This window comes from Calypte anna, chromosome 21 (assembly GCF_003957555.1).
Source record: "Calypte anna isolate BGI_N300 chromosome 21, bCalAnn1_v1.p, whole genome shotgun sequence".
NCBI lineage: Eukaryota > Metazoa > Chordata > Aves > Apodiformes > Trochilidae > Calypte > Calypte anna.
In genome coordinates, this window is record NC_044266.1 from 5402114 (window position 1) to 5425740 (window position 23627).

The 23627-nt window shown below is 45.1% G+C and overlaps 1 protein-coding gene across 4 annotated transcripts; it reads right to left on the reverse strand.

Annotated features, from left to right (window-relative positions):
- Positions 1-1229: 1229 nt before the first annotated feature.
- HP1BP3 (heterochromatin protein 1 binding protein 3) lies at positions 1230-22894 on the reverse strand. Of its 4 annotated transcripts, none has more exons than XM_030463559.1 (13): positions 22804-22894; positions 14464-14666; positions 13952-14054; positions 12854-13004; positions 12363-12522; positions 10933-11076; positions 10329-10409; positions 8633-8787; positions 7790-7880; positions 6935-7094; positions 4352-4463; positions 3231-3368; positions 1230-2411 (listed from the first exon to the last, which is right to left on the reverse strand). In XM_030463559.1, exons 2-13 carry the CDS (start codon positions 14557-14559, stop codon positions 2126-2128), a joined length of 1677 nt encoding a protein of 558 aa, XP_030319419.1. In that variant the 5' UTR covers positions 14560-14666; positions 22804-22894; the 3' UTR covers positions 1230-2125. The 4 variants fall into 4 exon arrangements, with proteins under 4 accessions (XP_030319419.1, XP_030319421.1, XP_030319420.1 ...); XM_030463561.1 differs by having other exon boundaries at positions 14473-14666; positions 22804-22884; XM_030463560.1 differs by lacking the exon at positions 22804-22894 and adding an exon at positions 22363-22451.
- Positions 22895-23627: the final 733 nt, after the last annotated feature.

Below are 23627 nucleotides of genomic sequence, written 5' to 3' on the forward strand. Positions count from 1 at the left end.
ACCAACCTTCCCAAACCCGTGGAGTTTGCTCCACCAGCAATCCTGCTCAAGCTTTTCCCCTTCTATCCCAGCTGCAGCTCCTCAGGTGAGGGTCAGTCCTTCAGTTTAATACAACCAGCCCCATAGCTGTTCTTTTTGTCTCAGTGTGCAGAACTTACCTCATTAGTAATTAAAAATCACAACCCAAGAGTTGGGTGCTGACTGAGGAATGGTTTTAGCACAAGGCTCTGGCTTGAGACACTGCAGCAAAATTCATCTGTACTCAGGTGTGAGAAAATCCATGTTATCCAAGACCAGTGTAACAGGGGAAATGTCATTGGGAAGAGGGAAGTCAGAAAATGCCACAGAGCTGGGTGAGGAGTCCTCATCCCTGAGAACATCCCAGCCAGGAGAAGCTGTTTCTCAAGCTTAGCTCACTGTAGTTCCCATCTGGAGGAAAATGCCAGCAAACCCCCCCAGGTTTGGTACAAGCAGCCCTAGGAATGAGCTATTTACCAATGTTCTAACTGCTTTCCATCCCTGTGGATTACTCTTGGATCAGAACTTTCCCTCTCTCAGCTCGGCAGCAGCTGTGATTTTTGGTCACCTGCTGTTTGCACCCTCATTAGAGGACTTAGAACAATTTAGGGCATTTCTATTAGAATTTTTTAAACTCCCAGTTGCTAGAGGTAGCACACTGGGACAGCAACTGAAAAGAATAAATTAAATAAGGCTATTTTCTTTGTTTTTTTGCATTTTGCTTCTAGCAGTACTTCCACTCCTCTCAGCACCGTACGTGCAAAGCTCTTTCCAAAAGCACATTAATTGAAAGAAAAAAAAAGAAAAAAAAAAAGGTCAGATTGGAATCACCAGCCTTGGCCTCTCCAAGGGAGGTGGAGATGTCATGGAACGTGTTCTGAATGCAGGCACTGCTCTGTTGAGCAAGGCAAAAGGGGGAAAGATCTCAGATTTCTCCCCGCTGCTCTGAGGAGCAGCAAAAGGTTCCAACAGAGCTTTCTTCTTGCTCACCTTTGACTCCAGAGAAAATGGGGAAGAAAATGGTGAGAAGTTGGTCCAACTACAGAGCTTGGCAGGGGCTCAGGCTAAAATAGCCCCAGTCTTTCATGCTGGCACTGTACTTGTGACAAAGGTTTGGCTCTGCAGCAATCCACAGTGACTGTGATGCCTCTCTGCATTTCCAGAAGGGGAAAAGCTGTGGTGAGGAAGAGAAAGGACACACAAAGCAAGACTGGAATCTAGTTTCATTTTATTTTAGCAAACTGCATGTTCTTCACTTATCAACATCTCTACATTAGCACTGGATAGCTCTCCAACTTTTCTTTAAAAAAAGGGTAAACAAGAGGTGACAAAACTCAGGCTCTTCATCTCTTAAAAACATTTGAAAGTTGGATTCAAGAAGACTTTTTAATTTTATTTTTTTTTTTAATTAATATATTTTGGTTTTAAGGTAACATGTGGCATGGAAACACTAATTCAAATCACCCACCTAACCAAGAGCTGCCCGGTTGGGAGCCCCTCAGGCATCAGAACCATCAGCAGCCTCTGTTTCCTGCCTCTTGTCAAACAAAACCTGGCTGGTCTGCAGGAGCCCAGCCAGAGCCAAGCAGAAAGAAGCACCTCCAGGACTCAGTGCAAGTGCTGTATTTACACTGCTTCTTCACAGAAGCGTTAAGGACCTCGTCATGCAGGGGGAGGGGGGCGCTAGGGAGGACTCTTCTGCCCTTGTACCTTCTCCTTAAGAATCACATTCCCCCAATCATCCTGTTCCTGCTGTCTAAAGATATAAAGATCTTCTTTGAAGAATTTTTAAAAGCCAACCCTCCCCCTCCCCCCTTAATCCCAAGAGGAACACCGTAAAATGTACAGATTATATATGTCCTAGAAAAGTCCTAAAATTATTGCAGAAACTAAAGATGACTTGTTCCAGGGGAGGGGCAGGCACGAGGCACAGCATTGAGATCTAACAAATGCTCAGGTTGGTTTGATTTAGTTTTCAGCTTTTTCCCCACCATTCAAGAAAAAAAAAAGAAGTGTTTAAGCATCAGAACTAAAATACAAATGCACGTTGACTTATAAAAACAAGATTGTGGATTTGACCATGGGATTCCCTGACAGTGGAAAATTTTTACTTTTTTGCCCGGAGAGATTTCCTCATGGTGGATTTGCCCTTGGCAGAGGATTTCACTTCCTTCCTCCCACTGGCTGCTGGTTTCTTGGAAGAGCTGCCACCAGAGGGTTTCTTGATGGCTGGGGCTGCTGGTTTGGCTTTCTTAGCAGGGGTTTTAACCTTAGGAGGGGGCTTTGCTTTCCCCCGGTGGGCTGCAGGGGTTTTTCTTGGCTTGGGTTTGGATTCCCTTCGCTTCATGGGAGGGGCTCTGCTCCTGGATTTTGGAGGTGGCCTCTTCTGCATCCTGTCAGAAAGAAAAAGACAGCACAAGATCTCAGTGGAGGTACAAATGCTACCCAGAGCATAGCTGCTGTCATCAATTTGCATCAAGGAAGCAGATCTTGGCATCCTTGTTCTTCACCACGGCTGTTCCTTCCTGCACCAGTACATTTCATTAGCTAAATTCCAAAGAGCAAGAACTCTGCTGCTGGATCTCTCCCTGCTGAGCACTCCTCAAGCCTCACAGGGCTTTGCCAGTGAGTTTTGAAACTCCTTCATCAGGCAGATAAACAATAAACATACAGATAACAACAATAAATCAGATGTCAGAACAGTTGGAGACCCGAGTGCTCTCTCTCCTCTCTAAATGAGATTTTTTAAGGAATAACACATCTTAAATCCATATTCTGAGTAAGACAAGTTTCATATCTGGCTACAAAACTGCAAATAATACTGTAGGGAAAAGGTTTCCTGAGGAAACAATAAATACAAGAAATCCCCTGTGAAACATAACACTTGTGTAAAGCAGAGAGGCAGCTTCAGGAGACTAAAGCATAGATACCCTCTCTCTTCTCATCTGGAGGAAAAAGAGGTTGGCTTCAAATCATGGCTTAAGGGAGATCAGAATCTCCACAGCAAGGCACTGCTTCTGCAGACTACACACCTGGAGAAGTTCTGATCCTCAGTGTCCCAGTTCAGCTGCAATTAGAAACTTCCAGTCCATACTAAACAACAGGCTTGGGGACAAACCACCACAGCAAGAGACAAACCTGTGTGCTCTACAGCTCTGACAGTCACTTCTGTTTCATCCAAATGAGCCCCTTTGTCTCCCATGCTGCCATACCTCTTCTTTGGTGGTGGCTCTTCCTCCTCAGACTCTTCCTCTTCAGATTCTTCTTCCTCCTCAGAGTCCTCCTCTTCATCCTCATCAGATTCCTCAGAGTCCTCCTCTTGCTGCTTCTCTGGGTAGAGCACATCTGGGCTACAAGAGGGATCTTGTCAGAACATGATTTACATCTAAGGATAAAACTCCAGAGCCAGCAAGCCTGGGGGAACCCTGGCTCTCACTGCTGCCCATCCTCCTGTAAGCTCACAGAAATACCCCCAAAACTTGTGTTTGCTATCTAAACCCAAAGCTATGTAATCTCTGCAATGGTAGCTTGTAAGTCACCAGGAACATCCAAGCCATGAGCTGCCCCTTTCCTGCTTCTCTCCTCATTGCTCCTTCTGTGCAAACACAAGGTGGACAACAAAGGGACAAGAGGAAACTTCAGCAGCTCTGAATGAAGGCTGAAGCTACTGAGGACTTGGTGTGTATGCAATAAAAGAAGGTGGGAAGCCTTTAATGACTACACTGCCATTTGGCACTTTGGGGGACACTAAGTCACCATTCCTGGGCTCCAGGTGGGTCAGCACAATGTGTGCTCACAGCAGAAGAAGAAAGGGTGGGTTAGAAAGTCTCCCAGGAGCTAATCCAGGTCATCTTCCTTCCCTCCTCCCATCTCTCTTCCACATCAGCATTACAAAAGGTAAGCAGGTAGGTCCTATACCTTAGAAGCACCTTTGTGTTAAGAACACCACACTCTGCCTGCTCATGAGGGTTTGTTTAGCATGGGAGGAGTTAAATAGCCCCATCTTGCAAAAGAAAGAAGAAAACAAAAACAAAAACACCAAACCAAACCAAAAACCAAAAGAAAACCCCAAAACCCCCATCAGGACAGTATCTGAGAATACCAAGCTCAATATTTTCACTGCTTTTAATAAGGTTTTATGTCCACTTGCACTCTACTTGGATGCCTACCCAAGTACTGTAATTATCTACAGGACAGGTGATGATGTTGTGGTTCACCAGTTAAACTCTTCACAAACTTCCCTGTAAACAGGAGGTTGGGCTGTGAACTCCAGCACTGCTCCTTGCCTGACCCAGGAGACACCTGAACATCATTTTCCAGCCAAGCTCTTTACCTAGGATAGTAAGGGAAGCAAAGCTGAAAGGTCCCACTGAAGCCCTTTCCAGAAATTTGCTCCATCCAGCCATTCTTCTCACATTTCTGCAGGGTTCTTTTCAGTAGATGCACTGTGGGGAAAAAAAAAAAAAAAAATCAGAGAAAAGTTGTGTTACTACCTTTACCCACTTGTCTGACCTTCCTGCTGTCTGCAGTGCCCTCTGAAATCAGAGCTGGAGAGTCAGGGTGAAATCTCCTTTGCCCAGAACAGCTGCAGAGGAATCAAACAGCCCTGAAGATCTAAGACTTGTGAAGACACCACTGCATGCTTGTTCTGCACACAGCAAAGAGCAGCTGCTAGACCACTGTGTTTAGAAGTCTTGGTATGTCTTAAATAAGAAATCAATTCTCTTCAGGTGATTTTTAGGAAGAAGATACAATTGTTTGCTGCTGAACACTAAGGGAGCAGAGCTTTAAATCCTCCAAAGGCAGGCAACAAGAACACTACAGGTTTTTGAAGTCATAATCAAGAGATCCTCTGTTGGATGCATTCTGAACAGTGCCATGTAATTACTTCTATCCAAAGTTAACCCAAGCCCCAGCTTTCTTCAGCCTGTTCTCCAAAGTGGTTTTTAAAACATGACTTTACCATGGTTCTGCCCTCCTCCTGTTCTAAATTCCAAATGTAGTGCATCTTTCCCTGTTTTATGGTTTGGTTGTTTTGTGTTTTTTTCATCTAGGAATATGACAAATGCACTTTTGATTCCAGCTTTCTGTTCCATTGTGCCTTGTGTAAGAACTGTAACTGAAACTGCCAAAGTACAGGGGATCTTTGTCTCTGGCTGAAGTTGTTTAGTCAGTGCAAAACAATTTTCAGCTTGAATTAGGGGGACATTTACATATTTAGCTCCCTCCAAACCAAGGGAAAAGCAAGGCCTGTCCTCAAGCATGTTTCAGAGAGGTTCACTTGAGGAATGGAATGAGAAAAATCAAAAACACCACTGCTGGCTGAACTGCCATCTGGTTCTGTCTGTATGCAAAGTTATTCACTCTGATCACTTACTCAACACTCCTGGAATGGGTTTTTATCAACAACTGCCATTTCCCAGCAAGAGAATCCTCTGGGACAGCACCATACCTTCCCCAGCCTTCAGGTTACCTCTGCTGAAATGGTTTATTTTGCATGGCACAGGGGCAGCTGAGCTGATTGCATCCAGTAAATTATTATTGTTGCAACATCAGAATATTCACAGTTCAAGAAGCCTTTAAAAAGCAGGAATAATATACAAAACATAAAGCTCTTTTTACTCTGGGTACCACAGATTAATAGAGCCATATGTAAAAGATTTGACTCCAGTCAGGTCCAGTTAGAAGTGTGAGATATACAATGGGGAGGAGAGCAGAGCACTGGCTCTGTAGCATGTACCTGCCTGCCTTTACATCTCACCTCATCTTCCTCTGGTTGCTCTTAAAACAGAGCAAGAGATCATCAAAATTCCTTTTATGTAATGGAAGGAGAAAGAAAACAGACTGCAAGCTGAAATTTCCTTATCTGACTTGCAAGTGCTGCAGGCTGGCTAAAGGGAGGCCTTGAAGGAGCAGTTTCCTTCAGTCTGGAAGCAGTTTCCAGTAGTCTGGAAATAAATTGTACAAGGGTTTAGTAAGGCTGGAAACTCTTCTCTGAGAAGTCACACTTGACATCAGCCTCTAATTGGCAGAAGGCCTCAGGAAACTACTTCAGCCCACACTGTGAGAGAACCTGAGCTCCTCTGGAAGCCCCAAGAGCTGTGCTGATGTCATGCTCCAGGTGAAGACTGTGGCATCAGCAACCTCCTCTCCATCCCTCCATGTCCTGAGGGATGGCACCAGCACTGTGACACCACAGTAACAAATCTAATTTTAGATCTACTTTTTGATTCTAGTTGAGGCTGCTGTGAGCATTCTGCTTCAAATGGCCTCCAGCCTCAGTTAAAGAACTGCATCAGGGCTCAGGGCAAATAATGCAAAATAAGCCACTGGAAGACCTGCTTCAAAGTCTCTGTTAGTGTTGCTTCTGCTAATGCAAGAAGTCAAACCAGACATTAATGTCATTCCTGGGAACCAAGACATGCCAAATGTCTTTCCAAATCCAACAGGATTAGTTTCTCTCCTCACTTGTTTGACCTTTTAAAATCAGAGCCAAGGACCTCAAATCAAGAAGAGGGGTGTTTGGGAGTATTTTTGTTTTCTTTCAAAAAATTTAGACTCTGCAACTTCTCTAAATAAAAAGCAACAAGGAACTGTTGTTTGGCTATTTATGCCAAGCTGTAGCCTTTCAGATACAGAGACACACAAAATCACTTGGTGATTTAAGAACAATAAACTACTTGAATGCTATTCCCTCTTCCTGGGAATGAGTTGTAGACAAGAGAAGCAGGCATTGTGTCTCAGAAGCAGCTTTTGTCAGGTTTGAAAGGAACTAATGGGAATTAAAAACACTGAACATCTCTGCAGCACAAAGAGCCAAGCAGCTGTCAGTTCCCCAGCAAGCTCAATGGAATAGTTTAAAGGTGCTGCACAGACAGATCTGCAGCTGAAGGACTCTCCCTCGTTGGTACTTTACCCTGGAAGTTGGAGTTGGTCCCTGGGTGGTTTTCCAGGATATATTTCTTCAGTGCTGTGGTGGAGCAGGTCTTCGGTTCGTTCATGGCCGCAATAGCAGACAGGATGGCATCTTCCATCAGGGTCCCACCCAGCAGGGGCTTCTCCCCTGATTTCTTCAGCTATTTTCCAAGGAGGAAGAGAAAAGCATCAAGACAAAATTCTCCCAAACCAGGTCAGGACAAGCTCCTCTGCACCAGGTGGGTCGGCGCTCCTGCATGAGCACAGATACGTTTTATATTAAAACACTGCAGAGGGAATGCTGCTCTCCCAGTTTAACTGGGAGGACAGGCCTATTCATCTGGCCTGGAGTGGTTTGTGGCACTAACACATTGTCCCAGTCCCCAAATACACTGCAAGGATGGGGCATTTTAAGGGCCTATCACTCAGGGAAGGGAATACATCAGATCTCCTTCCATCCCACAGACCAAATGTACCCAAGGGACTTCTCTGGCATCATAGACATGATTAAAAAATAAAGAGACATTGCAGGCATCTGGGGAACCTGCTGCACTCAGAACCAGTGATGGAAAGGAAAGCTTACCCCACCATCTCCCCTACTGTGCTACTGAGTCAGAGCTGTAGCTGCATGTGGAGCACACTAAGCAAGGAAGGTAGGGGGGCTGCTCCAGAAATGTAGACCAAGAGGAGAGTAAGAGTCCTACTGCTTCAGAGTTTGACAACTCCTGAATGTGACAAGCTGCTAAAGAAAGGTGTGCCCAATAAAAATGGGCTGGAAGGGGGAGAGGGTTAAGTTACTACACCAAGGCTTGTGGTGAAATTCTGTCAACAAAGCAACATAAACTCTGGCTCTGACCTGGAATGTCCCAGATGCTCCCTTGCCTGTGATCTGCTCTAACTGCCCCTTCTCTACAGCTCTCTGCAGGGCGTTCTTCAACAGCTGGGGTCTGAAACACAGGAGGATAAAGCTTTACTGACACACTGACAGCTTAAAACACAAACAGAAAACAACATATTTTACATAGAGTGTGAGCAGAGAGGTACTTACGAGTGGCATCTGCCTACATACAGACATTTAAAATGGAGAGCTGTCAGCAAGTGCTGATTACACGAGAAGAACAATGCACGTTAGCAGCAACTCAACTGCAAAGCTTGCTTGGTGTCACTGTGTATCCAGGAACAGACAAGCTTCACTTGGAAGGATTTACTCATTTTGAAAAGCACGTTTGGACTCAGTGGGCAATGAGTCAGTCAGCTCAGAGATAAACAAGGGGCTGAGTATAAGCTCCTCTAAGAGGTGGTGCACAGGGTTTTCCTGTATCTGCTTCCTCCCCAAGCCTTGACCCGCTCTGCATGGACAACCTTTAAGATGACTGAAAGATGACTTAAAGGTTAGCAGGGGTCAGCTAAAGCATCCAGAACCAAGGGGGACAAGATCCCAAGGAGAGGCCTTTCACATCCATGCAGCTAAAGGGATCTGGGTTTGGTTAAGGGTGGAGATGTGCAGAGTAATGCTGGGCATCAGGAACAAAGATTGGGTGGGGAGGGATGCAGAAAAGGCACAGCTTTCCCTCCAGCAAAGCAGAGCACCACCTGCCTGCTGAAGTGCTGAACTGAACAAGTGAGGCAAAGCCAGAGAAAGGCTGCATTTCACTGCTCTGCTGCAGCTCTGCTTGCCCAAGTGTAGTCCTGCACTTACCTTATATCTACTTTGAGTTTGGGGTAATACTGGGACACATATTTCTTGATCAGGCTGTAAGAAGCTTCCTTTGGCTCACAGAGGCGGGTGAAAGCCAGGGGCAGGACATCTTCCAGCTTGACTTGTTGCTCTGCAGGCGAGGCAGAGGTGCTTTTCTGAAATAAACACACTTTTTTTACACATCAGTGGGGCCTAAAACTCTGGATTTTCTGAGCCAGCAATGCTCCTGACACTGGCCACAGATCTGGAAAATCAAGTCCTGTAAGACAGCTCTTTAAATGATCGATTTAAAAAGTTTGGCAGTTCAAGTAAAATCAAGCAAACCTGTCTGGAATTTTCATCAGTCTTAGGAAAGTTTTACAAATATAAACTGCTGAGTATTTAACCACATATGTAGTTCCTTCCTCTTCCTACAGGCACTTTCCTGTGTTACAAGATGGGTGAAAATTATACTAGCTGACAAGAAATGTAAAAACCATCAAAGGCAAGACATTTACACAGGTCAAATCTTTCCAGAAATGAACAGCTAAAGAGGAGTGACACTGACAGAATGAAATTTTAATTGAAGCCAACACTCCCTTCTAAATTTTCCTTCACCCCTTTGTTAGCACGAAGAGGACACAATCAGAAAGAAAAAAAAAAGTCTGTTCTTTGTACAGAAAAGACAGGGGGGAAAAGTGCTGAAGTTTCATGATTTTGATGCTGAACAGCAGCTTTGCAAACAGTCAAATGGGTGAGGGTGCTGCTCACCCAGACAGCTGCTTGACTGCTGGCTGAATGCACCGAAAACCAAAGCAAGCTTTTTATTTTGCTGCAACACAGAGAAAGTAACCAGGAACAAAGACACCAACATGCTGCAGACAAGAAGAGTGATGTGTTAGCAGTTCTCAGGTGCCTTGCTCAAACTTCTGGTGGAGCCAGTGAGCTCTCTTTGAAAAGAAGTCACCCTGCAATTAGTTTCCTGTGGTGTCCTTGTACCAGGCGTGTCACCATTTCCTTCAGTTTCAGGGCTTTTGGTCTCCCCAGAAGCCAAGAGATAAGCACCAAGGTGTAACCATACACCCAACCACAAGGGGATGGGTGACTTCAGCTGAGCATTTTGTAACTGCAGTGTTAGAAATGTGTTTCACATACCCAGGGCTGGAACCACGAGTAATTGTGAGGACAAGGCTTAAAAAACCCCACATCAGGTTTTCCTACCCCAGAACAATTTACACCCAACAGCAGCTTGACTCCAGAGCTTTAGGACACTTTTTTTTTTTCCTCCCTTTGCCTTCACAGCTGATGGAAAAAGGTTCATCTGACAGTCCTGAAGACTGATATCTTTTCCTTTTACCAATGCAACAGCTACAACAGAAACAGCAGTAGCAGAAATCTCTTACATTACCTGAGACACTTCTCTCTCTACCAGGCAAAGACAGAACTTCCTGGTTATTCAGTTTTCTGCCTCTGAACCAAAGACTAAGTGTTGAACATAAAGATTTTAAAACTAAGGTTTTTATTATTCTACTTGGTTATAATTTCTCATACTAGCTTCCTGATTCTGGTTTTAGTGCAACAGGGGTTTTCATTACTGTACTTGGGGAGGAAAAGTACAGCAAGGAGGAGAACACTGTTGGCTTGGGGTTAGGCTGCATTTCCTAAGATATGTGTTTCAGTGCAAGATATTTCACAGAATTGTTTAAAATTATCTTACCTTTCTGTCTCTGGCTTTTGGAACAGTTTTTCCTGCATTTGACACCACCACAAAGCTCCCAGAAGCTCCCTTTCCTTTCACCTAGTGTGAAAGAAAGTCCATTTCAGTCTTTTACAAAGTAACTTGGAATAAAAACAACCTGAAAGAAACTAATTGGCATCATTAGGTACATTTTGAATCCACTGTCACCCTGCTCATGGGCTGCTCTGGCACAGGGAGGCCTGGTTTGAACTCATTGAAGTTCAGTAATATCAGAAACCACAGCCAGACATTGATAACATACTTTGCTGTCCTGACCAGGAGATCCTAACAGCTATCACAGTGCTGAAAGAAAGATGCTGCTGCAGAAATGATATTGCTGGGCTCACTCTGAAGACACAAGCCCAAGAAATGGTCAGAAATTGCACAAAAAACAACAGTGCAAAGGATCTGATTGACAGGACAACACTGAAATTCTGTCAGTGTCCAACAAAGTGGAAGACAAGGTTGATTAACTACCATGAGGGAGAGCAGGATTACTCCAGAAACCTGATAAGGGAGTTTAAGACACTCCTGTGCTGTTCAGTCTCACCATCTCCATGCTGCTGCACAAAGCAGCTCTCACCTGTCTGATAATTCCTCTCTCCAGCTCCCTTTTCAGTGCTTGCTTTAGGAGGTAGCCTCTCCTCTCAAGCTCCAGGGAAGGGTATTTGTGGATGATGTATTTACGTATTGCAACCACTGATGCTCCAGTCTTCTGAAAGCATGCCTGAAACAGAAACCAAATATCAGCAGAAATCACTCACTGAGATTATCTTTCTGCACTTCTGAAGCAATTACAAGCAATGGCATAAACACCATGTGAGTCCACAAAATGCAGTCACCTTGTGGCAAACCAATGCTGCACAACTGGTTACTCCATCTTGCTGATGTCAGATAAAGGAGTCACAGAACCATTAGGATTGGAAAAGACCTCTAAGATCATCAAGTCCAACCATCAATCCAACATCATTATGTTTATTAAACCATGTCTACATATTTTTTTTAACACTTCCAGGGTTGGGAACTCTACCCCTGCCTTGGGCAGCCTGGGCCAGGCCCTGACAACCCTTTCCAGGGAGAAATTGTTCCCAAGCTCCAACCTAAACCTCCCCTGGCACAACTCGAGTTGTGCCAAAAGTTCCTCTTGTCCCATCCCTTGTTCCTTGGGAGCAGAGACCATCCCCCCTCTGGCTCCAACCTCCTCTCAGGGAAGGTTTACCCTCAGCTTCCTCTTCCCCAGACTAAACAATTCCAATTCCCTCAACTGCTCCTGGTAAGCCTTGTGCTCCAGACCCTTCATATAATTTATCCTTAGGTCAGAGCAAGCTGCTAATTTTATTTTTTGAAGACGACAACTGAGGAATGGCATTAGACATTAGTAAACTAGTATAAAACCTAACTGTAAGTTCATATTTTAAAGATACAGCAGCTGGAAAAGCCATTTTGCAATTGTGGCTGGTGGAGTCCAGGCCTCCTGGGAAGGCAGTGTGTGTGCACCAAGCCTCAAGGAGAGAGCAGCAGCTCTCTCAACAGCACAGGTCTCTCCTGACAACCAGGAGGGATACAGTAAACCAAGAACACCACCACTCTGGAATGCAAGTTTACAACAGCTCCATCTGTCCTGAATTAGAGGGAGTTAATGCTGAAAAAAGCATGTATCAGATGGATTAATCAAGGTAAATCAAGCTAAATATGGCTAGAAGGCACACCAAATTAAATGATGACAGCAACCAAGCACATTATGTAATGAGAACTGTTCCTAATAATGTAGTTAGGCAGAAAAACAATTTATAAACAAAGAACTAAGCTAGAGGGCCCCTGATCATCATCATGGACTCACATTTCAGCTCCATAGGCTGCCAGGCAGAGGCACATACATCTTACACAGTAAGTTTCCTGCTAACGACAGCACTACCATCTGCACCATCAGCAAGCTGAAATTGTGGATTTTAGGCTCACAAATTATTCTGCTTTGCAACAGATGAACAAAAGAAACATTTGTCTCCTGCTTACCCTGATGGCCTCTGTTAAAATCGCATCCATTTTGGGACGGGAAGTGGCAGCCATCTGAGTTTGCTTCTGTGCTCTGGCTAGCTGGCTAGCAGAAAGAGTTGCCCAGGCAGGAATGGTCTTCTTCACCTTCTTCTCCTTTTCCTTGGACTGATCCTTCTCACTTAGGAAAATTACAAAGGAAACATAAGACAAGAGACACTGTAAAACAAGGCAACAAGCAGAATAGCAACAAAAAACGCTTAGAGCTGACACTGAAAATAAGAATAATCATAAAATTTTTTATATTTCTCTTAGAAAAAAAATAAGACTTTTGATATTTAGCCCTCACACATGTTCCAGAACAGCAGCTACACTTGACTGGTAGCTTCTTCCCCTTTTTAAGGGACTCATCCTATTTTCTCCATCTCCCCCACCCCCCTTTCTACCTCTAGAACCTGACTTTTCCAGAATTCTGCCCAAATCCCTGAATTTCAGCACCTAAAAAGCCTTACTCCTTTTTGGTTTCTTCTGTGGGCTTTGTTTCTCCCTTCCCTTCAGTCTCAGGTTCCTTTGGCTGTTCTGCTTCATTAGATGCAGCAGGCAGGGTTTCAGTCTCTTGTTCTTCTCCAACAGAAGCAGATTCCTCAGAGGTAACTTCTGCATCTAAAGATGTGAAAATGCATCAAGTTACTGCCTAAAACCAGCCTCTATTCTTCAGGTGCACTGTAGTACCTGAAGGATTGTGACCATTCAGTGAGTTGGCAAAGCTTTAGATTGGACATGGATTTGCAGAAGCACTCACCTATCAGGAGGAGCCAATCCAGTCAGAAATCAACTTACCAAGCCAATTAAATCCAGTATATTTAACTAAAAATAGCTTACAGACTGCTCTGCCTGCTAGATAAGATGCACATAAACTGCCATTATTCACTTTTTGGATGAAGAAGGGTCCACCATGGCTGCTCCATGCAGCAGACATGCTCTTAATCTCTGAGAAGGAGCTAAGCACCCCCACTACATTCCTGTCAATACTTTCCCCATGAATGCATCATGCATTTAAAATACTCAGTGTATTAGCAATTAGCTTTTATATGCAATTTATTTATTTGTGAGACCAGAAATGACCAAGTCAGTGAAATTAAATGAAACACTGAGGTGAAGCTGCTGAGACCAGACAAATTAATATTGAGCTAGAATTTATGACACATCATGGTAAAATCCTTTTGCTTGGGAAAAGAAAGAAAAAGAATTCAAACACTTTGTTTTTTTCCCCTCATTAACCCCACCTTTCAATCTCAAGCCATATCCTGGCACTACTGAAACTTCACAAATTCTACCTTTATTCAAGAAATTATGCAAGCTTAAAAGATACTATTTTCCTGTTTGGATTGTCAGGGCTTTGCCACAGGGCATGAAGGATAAAACAAATGGGTTCAGAGTAAAATAAGTGGCTGAAAAGTACAACTTCCCAACAATCCAGGAAAAGCCTGTCGAAAGGAGCTGAGAATTAGTAATATTTTAATAACAGCAGCTTTTTCAGAAAGCTTTTTCAGAACAAAAGCTTGTGTTTTATTAGACAGTAACAATTCACTCTAAAGCTATTACTGTACCTGCTTTGACCTCTTCACCTTCAGCAGGTTTGCTTTTGGGAGGAGTTTCCCTGGAAGAAGAATTCACCGCACGGCGGATCGGCATCGTGTCTTCTTCAGCTTTCTGGAAAAAGTTGAGGAAAATCAGTACAGACACTGGAAAGAACCAGCAAGGGTCTGACATGGGATTAAAGTAAATTAAAGCAGCAAATGTAGAAATATTCTGGTGACATTTGGATTTTTTTTGGAATTTTAAAAGACCCTCAAACCAGCTTGTTTGAAGCATACTAGGAAAGGACAGTTTTGCATTTTACAGTTATAAAAGAAATTATTTCTTTCCTGTTCCAAATTAAATGAGCATTTTGAGGATTTGAAGAAATACATCTTAGGGAAAGCAGGGAAGGGGAAGGAGAGTGCCTAGAGGGTTTAACAGAGTCCCAGTTGAGTTTCCTACAAATAGGGGAGAAAGAATACTGAGTAACCTTCAGCAGGACTGATCCAAGGGCAAGCTTGGAGAACGGGCCAGCCCCTACCTCACTTAACTTGTCCGTGTGGATCAGCTGAGCTCCCGCTAAGAGTGGAAGCGCCTTATGATGCACGGGTTCAGCTTCAGACAGATCAGTCGCCATTTAAAATAATTTCTAGCCCCAAGTGCAGGTAACACTGTGGAGCCCCAGGTTTTAACCCCAAGGACTTTTTCCTAATGGTTTTCACAGTGAAGTGAGGAGGAGTCAACCTGAAGTACAGAAAAGATGTGGTGTGAAAATTAACGAAAAAGCAAAACCATCTACGTCCATGTATCTAACTAAAGATTAAAAAAAAAAAAAGAAACAAAAAGAGAAATGACTTACAGCTTATGAATAACATAACTGACAATCAACATTTGCGTTCAACAAAGATGCTAAAACATGTATGCAAACTTGAGTGCTATGGATGTAGCAGAAATGGTAAAGGTGTAAGCCAGACCTGCAGCCTGCTCCATTAAAACATATCTGAAAGAATAAAAAAGCTCTTTAAATTTAACAGGAAGCATTAACAAAAAGCAGACATTGCACTGTGCCTAAAGGAAGGCGTTGAGGTAACAGGTAAGTTGTAGAAGCAGGAGCTGACTCATTGATCCAGCTTCTAGCAGCCTAAAGGAATTAAACCATTAAATCTGTTAGACAGAAAACACACACACTGGGGACCCAAGCCATGCCCCTCCCAAACTGCACCCCATGCGAGTTATGGGAATAAAGGAGTCCTGGAACAAGAAAAGAGCCATCAAAACACAAGTCCTTCTACAAATCAAAGCTTTACAAAACTCTCCTCCAAACACATGCACAGGTACCAAATAGTTAAGCTTAGTTTAACCCTCATCAAGTCTCACCTCTTCCTACCATTACACTGCTAAAGCCTTTCTTACCTGCTGTCCATCAGCCTGCCTCTCCTTAGCAGAGCTGCTCTGCTATTTCCACCTCAAAACACAGGGTTTACTTGCTCTTTTTCCTCTTTACTTGCTCATTCACTTCCTCTTCCCAGCACTCCCTTAAAAAACTTCAAAAGCAAAACCTCCCCAGGTTCAGCAACTCCGTTCCATCCAAAGGGCAAGCTCCACACTCCCTTTCCTCCCCTCCTTACAGTGGGACAGCCAGATGTTTCCAACTTCTGCATATTCAGGATGTTTTGCTCAAATGAGAAAGCAGACACTTAACACAAATTGTCACTTTTAATGGGTCTTCTGAGCCTGAGTGGCTTCCCCTTGAACAGACACCTCCTACCACTCCTGGCACTGTTTTCAAGATGACTTTGAGCACTTTGCACAGTGCTCTCCATTGCAGGGATGGATGCTCTGTACCCTCTCAATACCATCTCTGTTACTCTGTACTCTTGCCCCAAAACACAGTCCTCTTATCACTCAGCAGTGGAGACTCCTAATCAATCAGAGAGATTCTCTCCAGTTTCAGTTATTTTCCCAATCAAACCAAAACCCAGCTCACCTGCACAGAGCATTTTTCTTAAACCTCTAAGCAGTGTAGGGAGTTTCCATTCCAAACCCAGTGGCAGTGAAAGAGGAGTCAAGGGGAACACCACGTTAAGATACTTTGGGTCATACTCACTGCTGGTGCTAGAGGCTACAGCATTCTACCTACAAGATCTCCTCCCCAAATAATCAGTAAATTATTCAACTCAATCCACTCCTGCTGCAGGTGGGCACAGTGTCATGTCAGGCACAACAGACCAAGAGACTTTAATTTTGCCCTGATGGCAAGAGGAAGAACAGACCCATGGCCAGTCTGGCTGACAGTCACCCAAACTCACCATTTCTGACAGCAAAAGGCAGGCAGTCTGCCTCTGCAACACCTGTGACTTCTCCCTTGACACTGAACACTCACTGTGAAAAAAACTACAGTGAACTTGCCCTGTCCCAGCAAAGAAGAAAACCAGTGGAACAGAGTCAGATGTTTTCTTCTGAGACAAAACAGAAAAATCAAAACAGACTACACACCAAAACCAAAATCAATGAGATGAATGAAGCTTTCTGATGAAATTTCACAATGGGAAAAAAAAAATACTAATGACCAATTAAAACCTACAAACTGCAGCCCAGCACTTTTCTTAAGTTGTTTTTTGTTTGTTTGCTTTTTTTGGCCTGTTTTATGGGACCTTCCTACCTCAAATGTAGAGAGGAAAATTTTAAAATTCCACCAACCTTTAGCTCAGTATCAAATGTCTTTTCCAGCAAGCATAGCTTGAAGCCCTCTAAAAAAATGCCAGCATTTTGAAGTGAGTCCTAAAATAACCAATTACAGACCCATCCTCAGGGAAATCAGGTGGGGGGCTACAAGTGCCACTTTCTCTGGGATTACTGACACACACATACAGGCATCCACTGAAGCTGGTCCTGAGTTTTATTTATTTATAAACTATGTAACCTGCATGTCACATGCATGAAAACACTCTATTTTGACTTAAAATTCCCCAGGTTCTAAAACTCCTTTTTGTTTTATCAGGGTATAAACCACATGAGCCTTTTTACTCTCAAGAGGAAGCTTTACAAAGCACAATTCCTAACTCCAGTGCCTACAATACATTCAGATGAGCCATCACCCAGCAGAAATTCAGAGTGACCCAAAGAGGAGCTGGTTGATTCCCTTGGCATTCCTATGGGTCAATCACCTCCTGCACTAAAGGCCAAGGGAATCAATGGGCAGGAGAATTATCTCCTATTAACTTCAAAGCAATGATCTTCTCAAGGGGTAAAACCATTGGCACCACCTTGTGAAAGCATCAGGCTCAAGAACTGCTCTTGATTCACCTTTTTCACAGGGATTTTTCAGGACTGGTTGTGAAATGGCACCTTACAAACAGGCCTGAATTTAGCTTCTCAAAAAGATAAACCAAAAGCCTAGAAGGTTTTGCAACAGCAATGCAGGAAACCTCTCATCCCTCCCTCCAAATAAAATGGTAGATTTATTTAGCTGAAAAATCAAGTCACAAAAAAACAACTGTTACCTGGACACCCAATTTCCTGCATGGGATCCTAAGACATCCCTAAATGTGTACCCCAGCTGTGTTTGCCAGCATCACCTTTAATAATTCACAGTTGGAAAGCAATGACTGTACAATTCAATCTGACAGGCTGTGGGAAAAATAATCAGCAATAAAACTAATATCAGGACAGCAAGCTTTTCAAAAAGCTGCTTGAAAGTACAAGCAGCAACTCCTCACACAGCTACTCACACTCATTTCCCCTGTGGGTCATTTGAACTGCAGGTTCACAGGTTCCCCAGCTCCCATGAACAAGTTGTTTCCAAGCTGGTCATCCAGTATGGAGCTGGTTAACAACAAAAGCCCCAACTGTCTGGATTTCTAGGTTAGCAGAAATGGTTAATAGTGTTCAGACCCCCAGCTCAGGAAGTGGTCACTAATGGAGAAGATAGTCAAAGATAGAGGTAGCTTGCCATGAACTATTATGAAAAAAAACCCCAAAATTTTCTCCTAAAGTATCAGATCATTTTTAGGAAAAAAAAATAAATGAGGATTCAGGTGAGACATACAGATTCTGGATAATATTTCAGTACAGTGGAAGTGTCCCTACCAATGTAACACACACAGGAACTTGGAAAAAAAAAAGTAAGTTAATTTGAGGCAGACTTTGGCTGACTCCTTGAATTTCTGTTGGCTGTAAGATTTTCCATCTTATCTCAGACTTCAATCGCATTGAAAGGAAAATATTTTGGGATGAAATCAGGTCTGGAACATGGCAAGACAACTGTCATGCTGGAGGAAATACCAAGTCACAAGGACGTGGTAGGGTGCATGGGCTGAGTGGATTGAAAACAAATATGCAATGGAAAAATGAGAAAGCAGATCCAGCCCTGTGCTGTCAGGGGTGTCCACTTACTGTCACACGACACACACCCTGGTGACTGATGTGCTCTTGGACATGACTTGGTACAGGGTACACGGTGCAGTCTAGAAATCAGGTCTAAAAGGGGCTAGAAAAACTTTTCATATTCTTGCAGATTTGAAGCCAGGGTGCCAAGGGCTACAAATCCACCGACCGTGCAAGCAATGCAAGAAGGAATAACTGCTGATTATCAGAAAGGCTTAAAAAGCAAAATAACTGGATTACAAAGCCAGGCTATTAACTATCATGTAATTAGCTCTATTAGTTTCTAAAGCTGAATTGAGCAGAAGAGTATTAAAAGATATCTCAGAAGCTGCAGGAAAAAAAGTACAGGAAATGTTGATGTTTTTACAAAGCAAAAACATTTGGTTTGGAACTCCAAACCAATGGTGCCAAAACATTACCTTCTAAACTGCAAGCTGGCCAACAAGACTTCTGGCCCTCTGAAATCCTCAGAGCTCTTCCCTAAATTTCATCCAGCTCTGGTAGAAGACACCTCAACAGAACCCTCAATATTTGTATCATAACAGAATCCAGCACCACCTGGGATACAAATTCCTCTTTTACCAGAAGTATCTGTTGAGCATCCTCAGCTGCTTGCCTGTCACAGCCTGCTTCCCAAAGATGTTCCAGCACTTACTGATTTCCCTTTTGTTTTTGCAGCTCACCCCTTGGTTTGATTAAGTCAGCCCACGAGTATTCACTCATCTAAACCAGCCTCAAAACGTGCAGAGGAACAAAAGATCTTACTGAATACAGAGTGAGTCCCCACTCCTGATCCACACCTGGCATCCTGCTCAGAAGTTCACTCCTGTTTGACATCTGGCTCAGCATTACTTCACCACTGGCACTCCAGTCACTTTTGCTGCCATTCAACATGTTTTGTGCTCACTTTGTCCCTACCCTTAAGGCCACCATGCCACATCACTTTCCTGGGAGGTGTCCTATTGAAGCAGACTTTTCAATCACCCCCCTCCCACTGAAGTTCAAGGGCTGGTTTGGTAACCCTCTTGCTGCTGTGTCTCTCAGAGATGTGTTACAAGCCAGCTGAGACTGAGCTGCTACAAGCATTACAAACCATCTTGCTTCAATTAAGGAAGAATAGTGGTCCAGTACAAAGATCTAATAGCACACCCCTTGCCAGGCAAGAAATTCTGGGGCTTGGCGAGTGTTACAGTTTCTATTTCCATCCCCTCCCTCCCTCTACAGCCTTAAGGAGAGGAGCAAAACCAATCCCAATTCTGTTAGGGTTCAGGGGAGCACAGGAAAACCTTTCACTCTTCCAGTTTCCCAGCACACGTATTCCTACCCACAGAGCCCTGAAAATTCATTTTTTTCCAAGTCTATAGATAAATTTTCATATCAGAATAGGACTGAATTTGACTACAAACACAACATGACTTAGACTTGCCTCTCCTGTGGACTTTTACAGAACAAAGTTTAATTACTGCCCCTCTGCACACACAGGTGCTGCTTTCACTGGGAAAAAAACAACAAAAAAAGGCACATTGCTATAGAGAGATGGATGCTCTGCCTCCTCACCTGGGACAGAGCTCAGTGCCTTCTCTCTACTAGGGCAGAATAATTCCAGCATCCCAAAGTCAGCTTAGTCTTAGTGGATCTTTATTAAAATACAAGTAGCAACCTATACCTCACCTCCACTATTTTTCACCTCCCAAAGAATGCTAGCCCAATAAAAAAATAAATACTGTGGGTTTCAGATTCTTTCTCCATCAATCTTTGACCCAGCAGATCACATCCATGGCCTGGATTATCTTCTTTTCCTGTACCCAGGAGGTTTTCTTCACATCCCCAGACACAGGCTAAAACCAGGTACTGGGCAACTGAAGTCATGTCACCATCATACACCCAGAAACTCTCAAAAACTTCAGCTAAGGCATTAACACAAAGCAGAATTTCTGCTTGCATAGCTGTCTAAAAACAATCCCTCTCCACAACCATGCTCAGGAAGGTGATAGTGACAACCTCTGTGTTTTGGAACCATTTCTGGCTAATACAGTCAGTGATATAGATCCCCCAAGTGCTACCACTGACACAAGCAGCTCAGGAATGAAACAGCCCAAATAAGAGTGCACAGGGTTCAGCCTGAAGTTTAGAACAGGTTTGGGTCACAAACACAGAAGTCCTGCAACACAAAAAACCACTGCTGAAATCTTTGTAGCATTGGATGAAATATCTTAATGTCAGGATCCAAACAAACCACTGATCCTTGAATGAAAATTCAAGCTGCTAACATTATATACCAGGGTAAGAACCCTTTATAGGCAACATCCTCCTTGCTTAGATAGATTAAACTTAAACCTACTACATAAACACTGCTATTACTTATTCAGCCATCATTTATTCTGTGGTACAAAACCAAAAAGATGATTTCCCTGCAGTCTACACAAAACCTACTCACACCTTATATTAGAGCCCATCAGTGTAAAACTTCTTTTGTTCTTCCTCATGGAAGTTAAAGCCTTCAGAACATCCTGGGTCACTTTTAAGAAAAACACTGACAAAAGAGTCACACACCAGTTTCTGTTGAAAGGGAAAAAGAAATTCTGCAAAGAGAGATTCTAAAGGCAAAAATAATTTAGGCAGCTGCTACCTGAGGAAAGCACACAAGGCACTGAAGAGCTAATTAATTAGGAGGCACAGGCAGGTAAAGGGGAGCAAGGCTGCAAAACCCAGAAGATGTTTTCAAGGCACATACAGCGAGTTCTTCCTGTCCTCAACACAAATTATGTCTATTTTTTCTCTCATTTACCAGGATCTCACTCTATGCACCTGAATCCCTCCTGCCCAGCCCATCAAAACAACCCCAGTCTTTCACTAAACCCTTCAGCAATAACTCCCTCCCCTCTTTCATTCATTCCCTCCTGCCCATCTCCCCCCCTTCACACGGAGGAGTTTAAGAGCATAACATTGTTTATAAACACGAGTACTTCTGAACCTTTCCCGCCTCAATAAGATAGCTGCTTGCCAAAGATTGTTTGCCAACTCTTTCTTGAAGATGCTAAAAATACTATTTATGGTAAAAGCAAACCAATTAAAAAAAAAAAAAAAAGGATCACGTGCTTGGAAATCAGAGAGCAACTATTACTCAAAAGGCCCGATAAGAACTCAGAAGCAACACACTTGTTAACCCAGAAATAACTCCTCTGCCAGGGAAGGGTTTTCCAGGAGTAACCTGTGAAGCAGCACAGATCGCAGCAAACTGTCCCTGCACACACCCACACCACCACATTATCTAACTTTTCTTTTCCTGCAGCACAGGCTCAGCCACCTCCCCGTGATAAGAAGACAACAGTGACTGTGGAAATAGTTAGAATAGGGGCGGGAAAGACTTTGTTCTGACCCGCTCCCGGCTCTGGAAGCGTCCTCAGGGCTCTAACCTGGTAAAGCCCCTCTGGCCTGGCAAGGGCTGCACCACTTTAGCTGAGATTTTGCTGCGCTGCTCCTTCTCTCCTTAAGTCCTTGAAAGGTTTTAACAACAACAACAAACCAGCAAAAGCCAAAGCACCCCATAGTCCAGACTGGCAACAACGATAACAAACCCAGCACAGAAGCCCATCTGGAACAGTCTCATTCCAGACTGGGATTTAACAGCCTTCTCTGTGGAAAAGCACATGCAGTAAGAGGAGAAAGGTAATTAACATTCTTTAACCAGGCTGTGACCACCACAGGGGCTCACGGAGGAACTCAGAAGTGCTTGGTACTCTCCCACTTCGGCCTGTATCCACCTCTAGCAGCACCGAGGGGGATTTTAAGAGCTTCTTTTTGGAAGCGGAGCCACAATGGTCTCAGTCAGAGGTTTTCCTTTGCTGGCGGCATTTCTCTGGCCTCTGATGAAGCGACTTTGTGGAGGAAAAAGAACCACAACCAAAAGGCGGGAAGGCTGCCGCGGGAGCTAAGGCACGGCCGAAGTTTATAAATAGCAATTATTTATTGCGTCGCACCCCTACCAGCCCCTTCCGCCGCTGACCTTCCCCCCCCTGCTCCCCCATCGCACCCGGGGCACACCCCTGTTTACCGGGTGTCAGCGGGGCGGGGGAGGCGGTTCTGAAACCCGCAACCTCCTTTGTGAGAGACAACGAGGGCTCAGGGCCCCGCACCCCGCCAGGCCCGGCCGCGGCGCCGCGCACCTCCCCGGGCCGCTGACACCCGAGGGCCGGGGCCGCCTCCTTGGGCCTGGACGGGGGCGAACCCGCCACACCAGGGGCCTCCTCGGGTACCGGGAACGTTGGAGAGGAAGCAGGCCGCGACACTGCCCGCGCAGTATGTCGCGACTCGTCACGACAGCTCCGCGGCCTGTCAGGGAGGGGGGCGCGGCGCTGAGGGGAGTTCCCAAGGCCTCTCGAGCAGCACCGCCAGGCCGCCCCCGCACACTACCCCGAGGCCTACCGGTCCCGGTCCCCCCACCTCCCCTACCCCGCCGCGGCGCCGGGGGCGGGCGGGAGGGGACGGGACTCACCAGCAGGCCCGGCGGACACAATGCGGCCCCTCAAATGGCGGCGGCGGCGGGGAACGGGCGGGGGGGGCGGAGGGGGGGCTGGGGCAAAGGGGCGGGGGCGGGACGGCGCGGGGGGGTGTGGCCTCAGCGCGCGGGGAGGGGCGTGGCCACGGCAGCAGCGCCAGCCAATGGGAGGCCGGGGGCATTTTTCGAACGCCGACGTCTCCCCCCTCACCTCTCTGCCCTCCCCCCTCCCCGCTCCCTCCTCCCGCGCGACGTGGAGGCGGAGGGGCGCGTGCGCATGCGCAGTGCAAACACCACAAACGTACAGGCAGAGACACAGACACACACAGAGACACAGACAGACACACACAGACAGTCATATAGTCACACAGACAGACACACACAGTCACACACACACACACACAGAGTCGCACCCACACTGTCACACCCACCCCCTCCTTGCAACCGCAACGGTGGTTCATGGGTTGGACTCGATGATCTCTGAGGTCCCTTCCAACCCAGCCAATTCTATGATTCCCACACAGTCACACCCACACATAGTCACACTCACACAGTCACACCCACCCCTACACAGTCACACACACACCCACAGTCACACACACACACCCGCACCTCTGTGCGCGGTCCAGCCTGAGGCGTTTCCCGCCTCCGCCCCCTGAGGGCACTGTGAGGGACGCGGTCACTGCCACGGCCACCGCCACCCTCACCCTGCCCTCAGCTCCTCCCCGCTCACCCCCCAGCAGCTCCCTCGCCCTTGTCAGAGCCGTGCAGACCGGGGTGTTCCACCTCAGGACCCTCTTCATCTTTCCTCCAACCTCTTT

Excerpts from the sequence above, each read along its gene's own strand:
- HP1BP3 (XM_030463559.1), bottom strand. The coding sequence starts at position 14,559 with ATGGCGACTGATCTGTCTGAAGCTGAACCCGTGCATCATAAGGCGCTT. Across the intron at positions 8,788-10,328 it reads CAAAAGCCAGAGACAGAAAG|AAAAGCACCTCTGCCTCGCC; the intron begins GTAAGATAATTT and ends TGTTTATTTCAG. Across the intron at positions 2,412-3,230 it reads GAGCCACCACCAAAGAAGAG|GATGCAGAAGAGGCCACCTC; the intron begins GTATGGCAGCAT and ends TCTTTCTGACAG.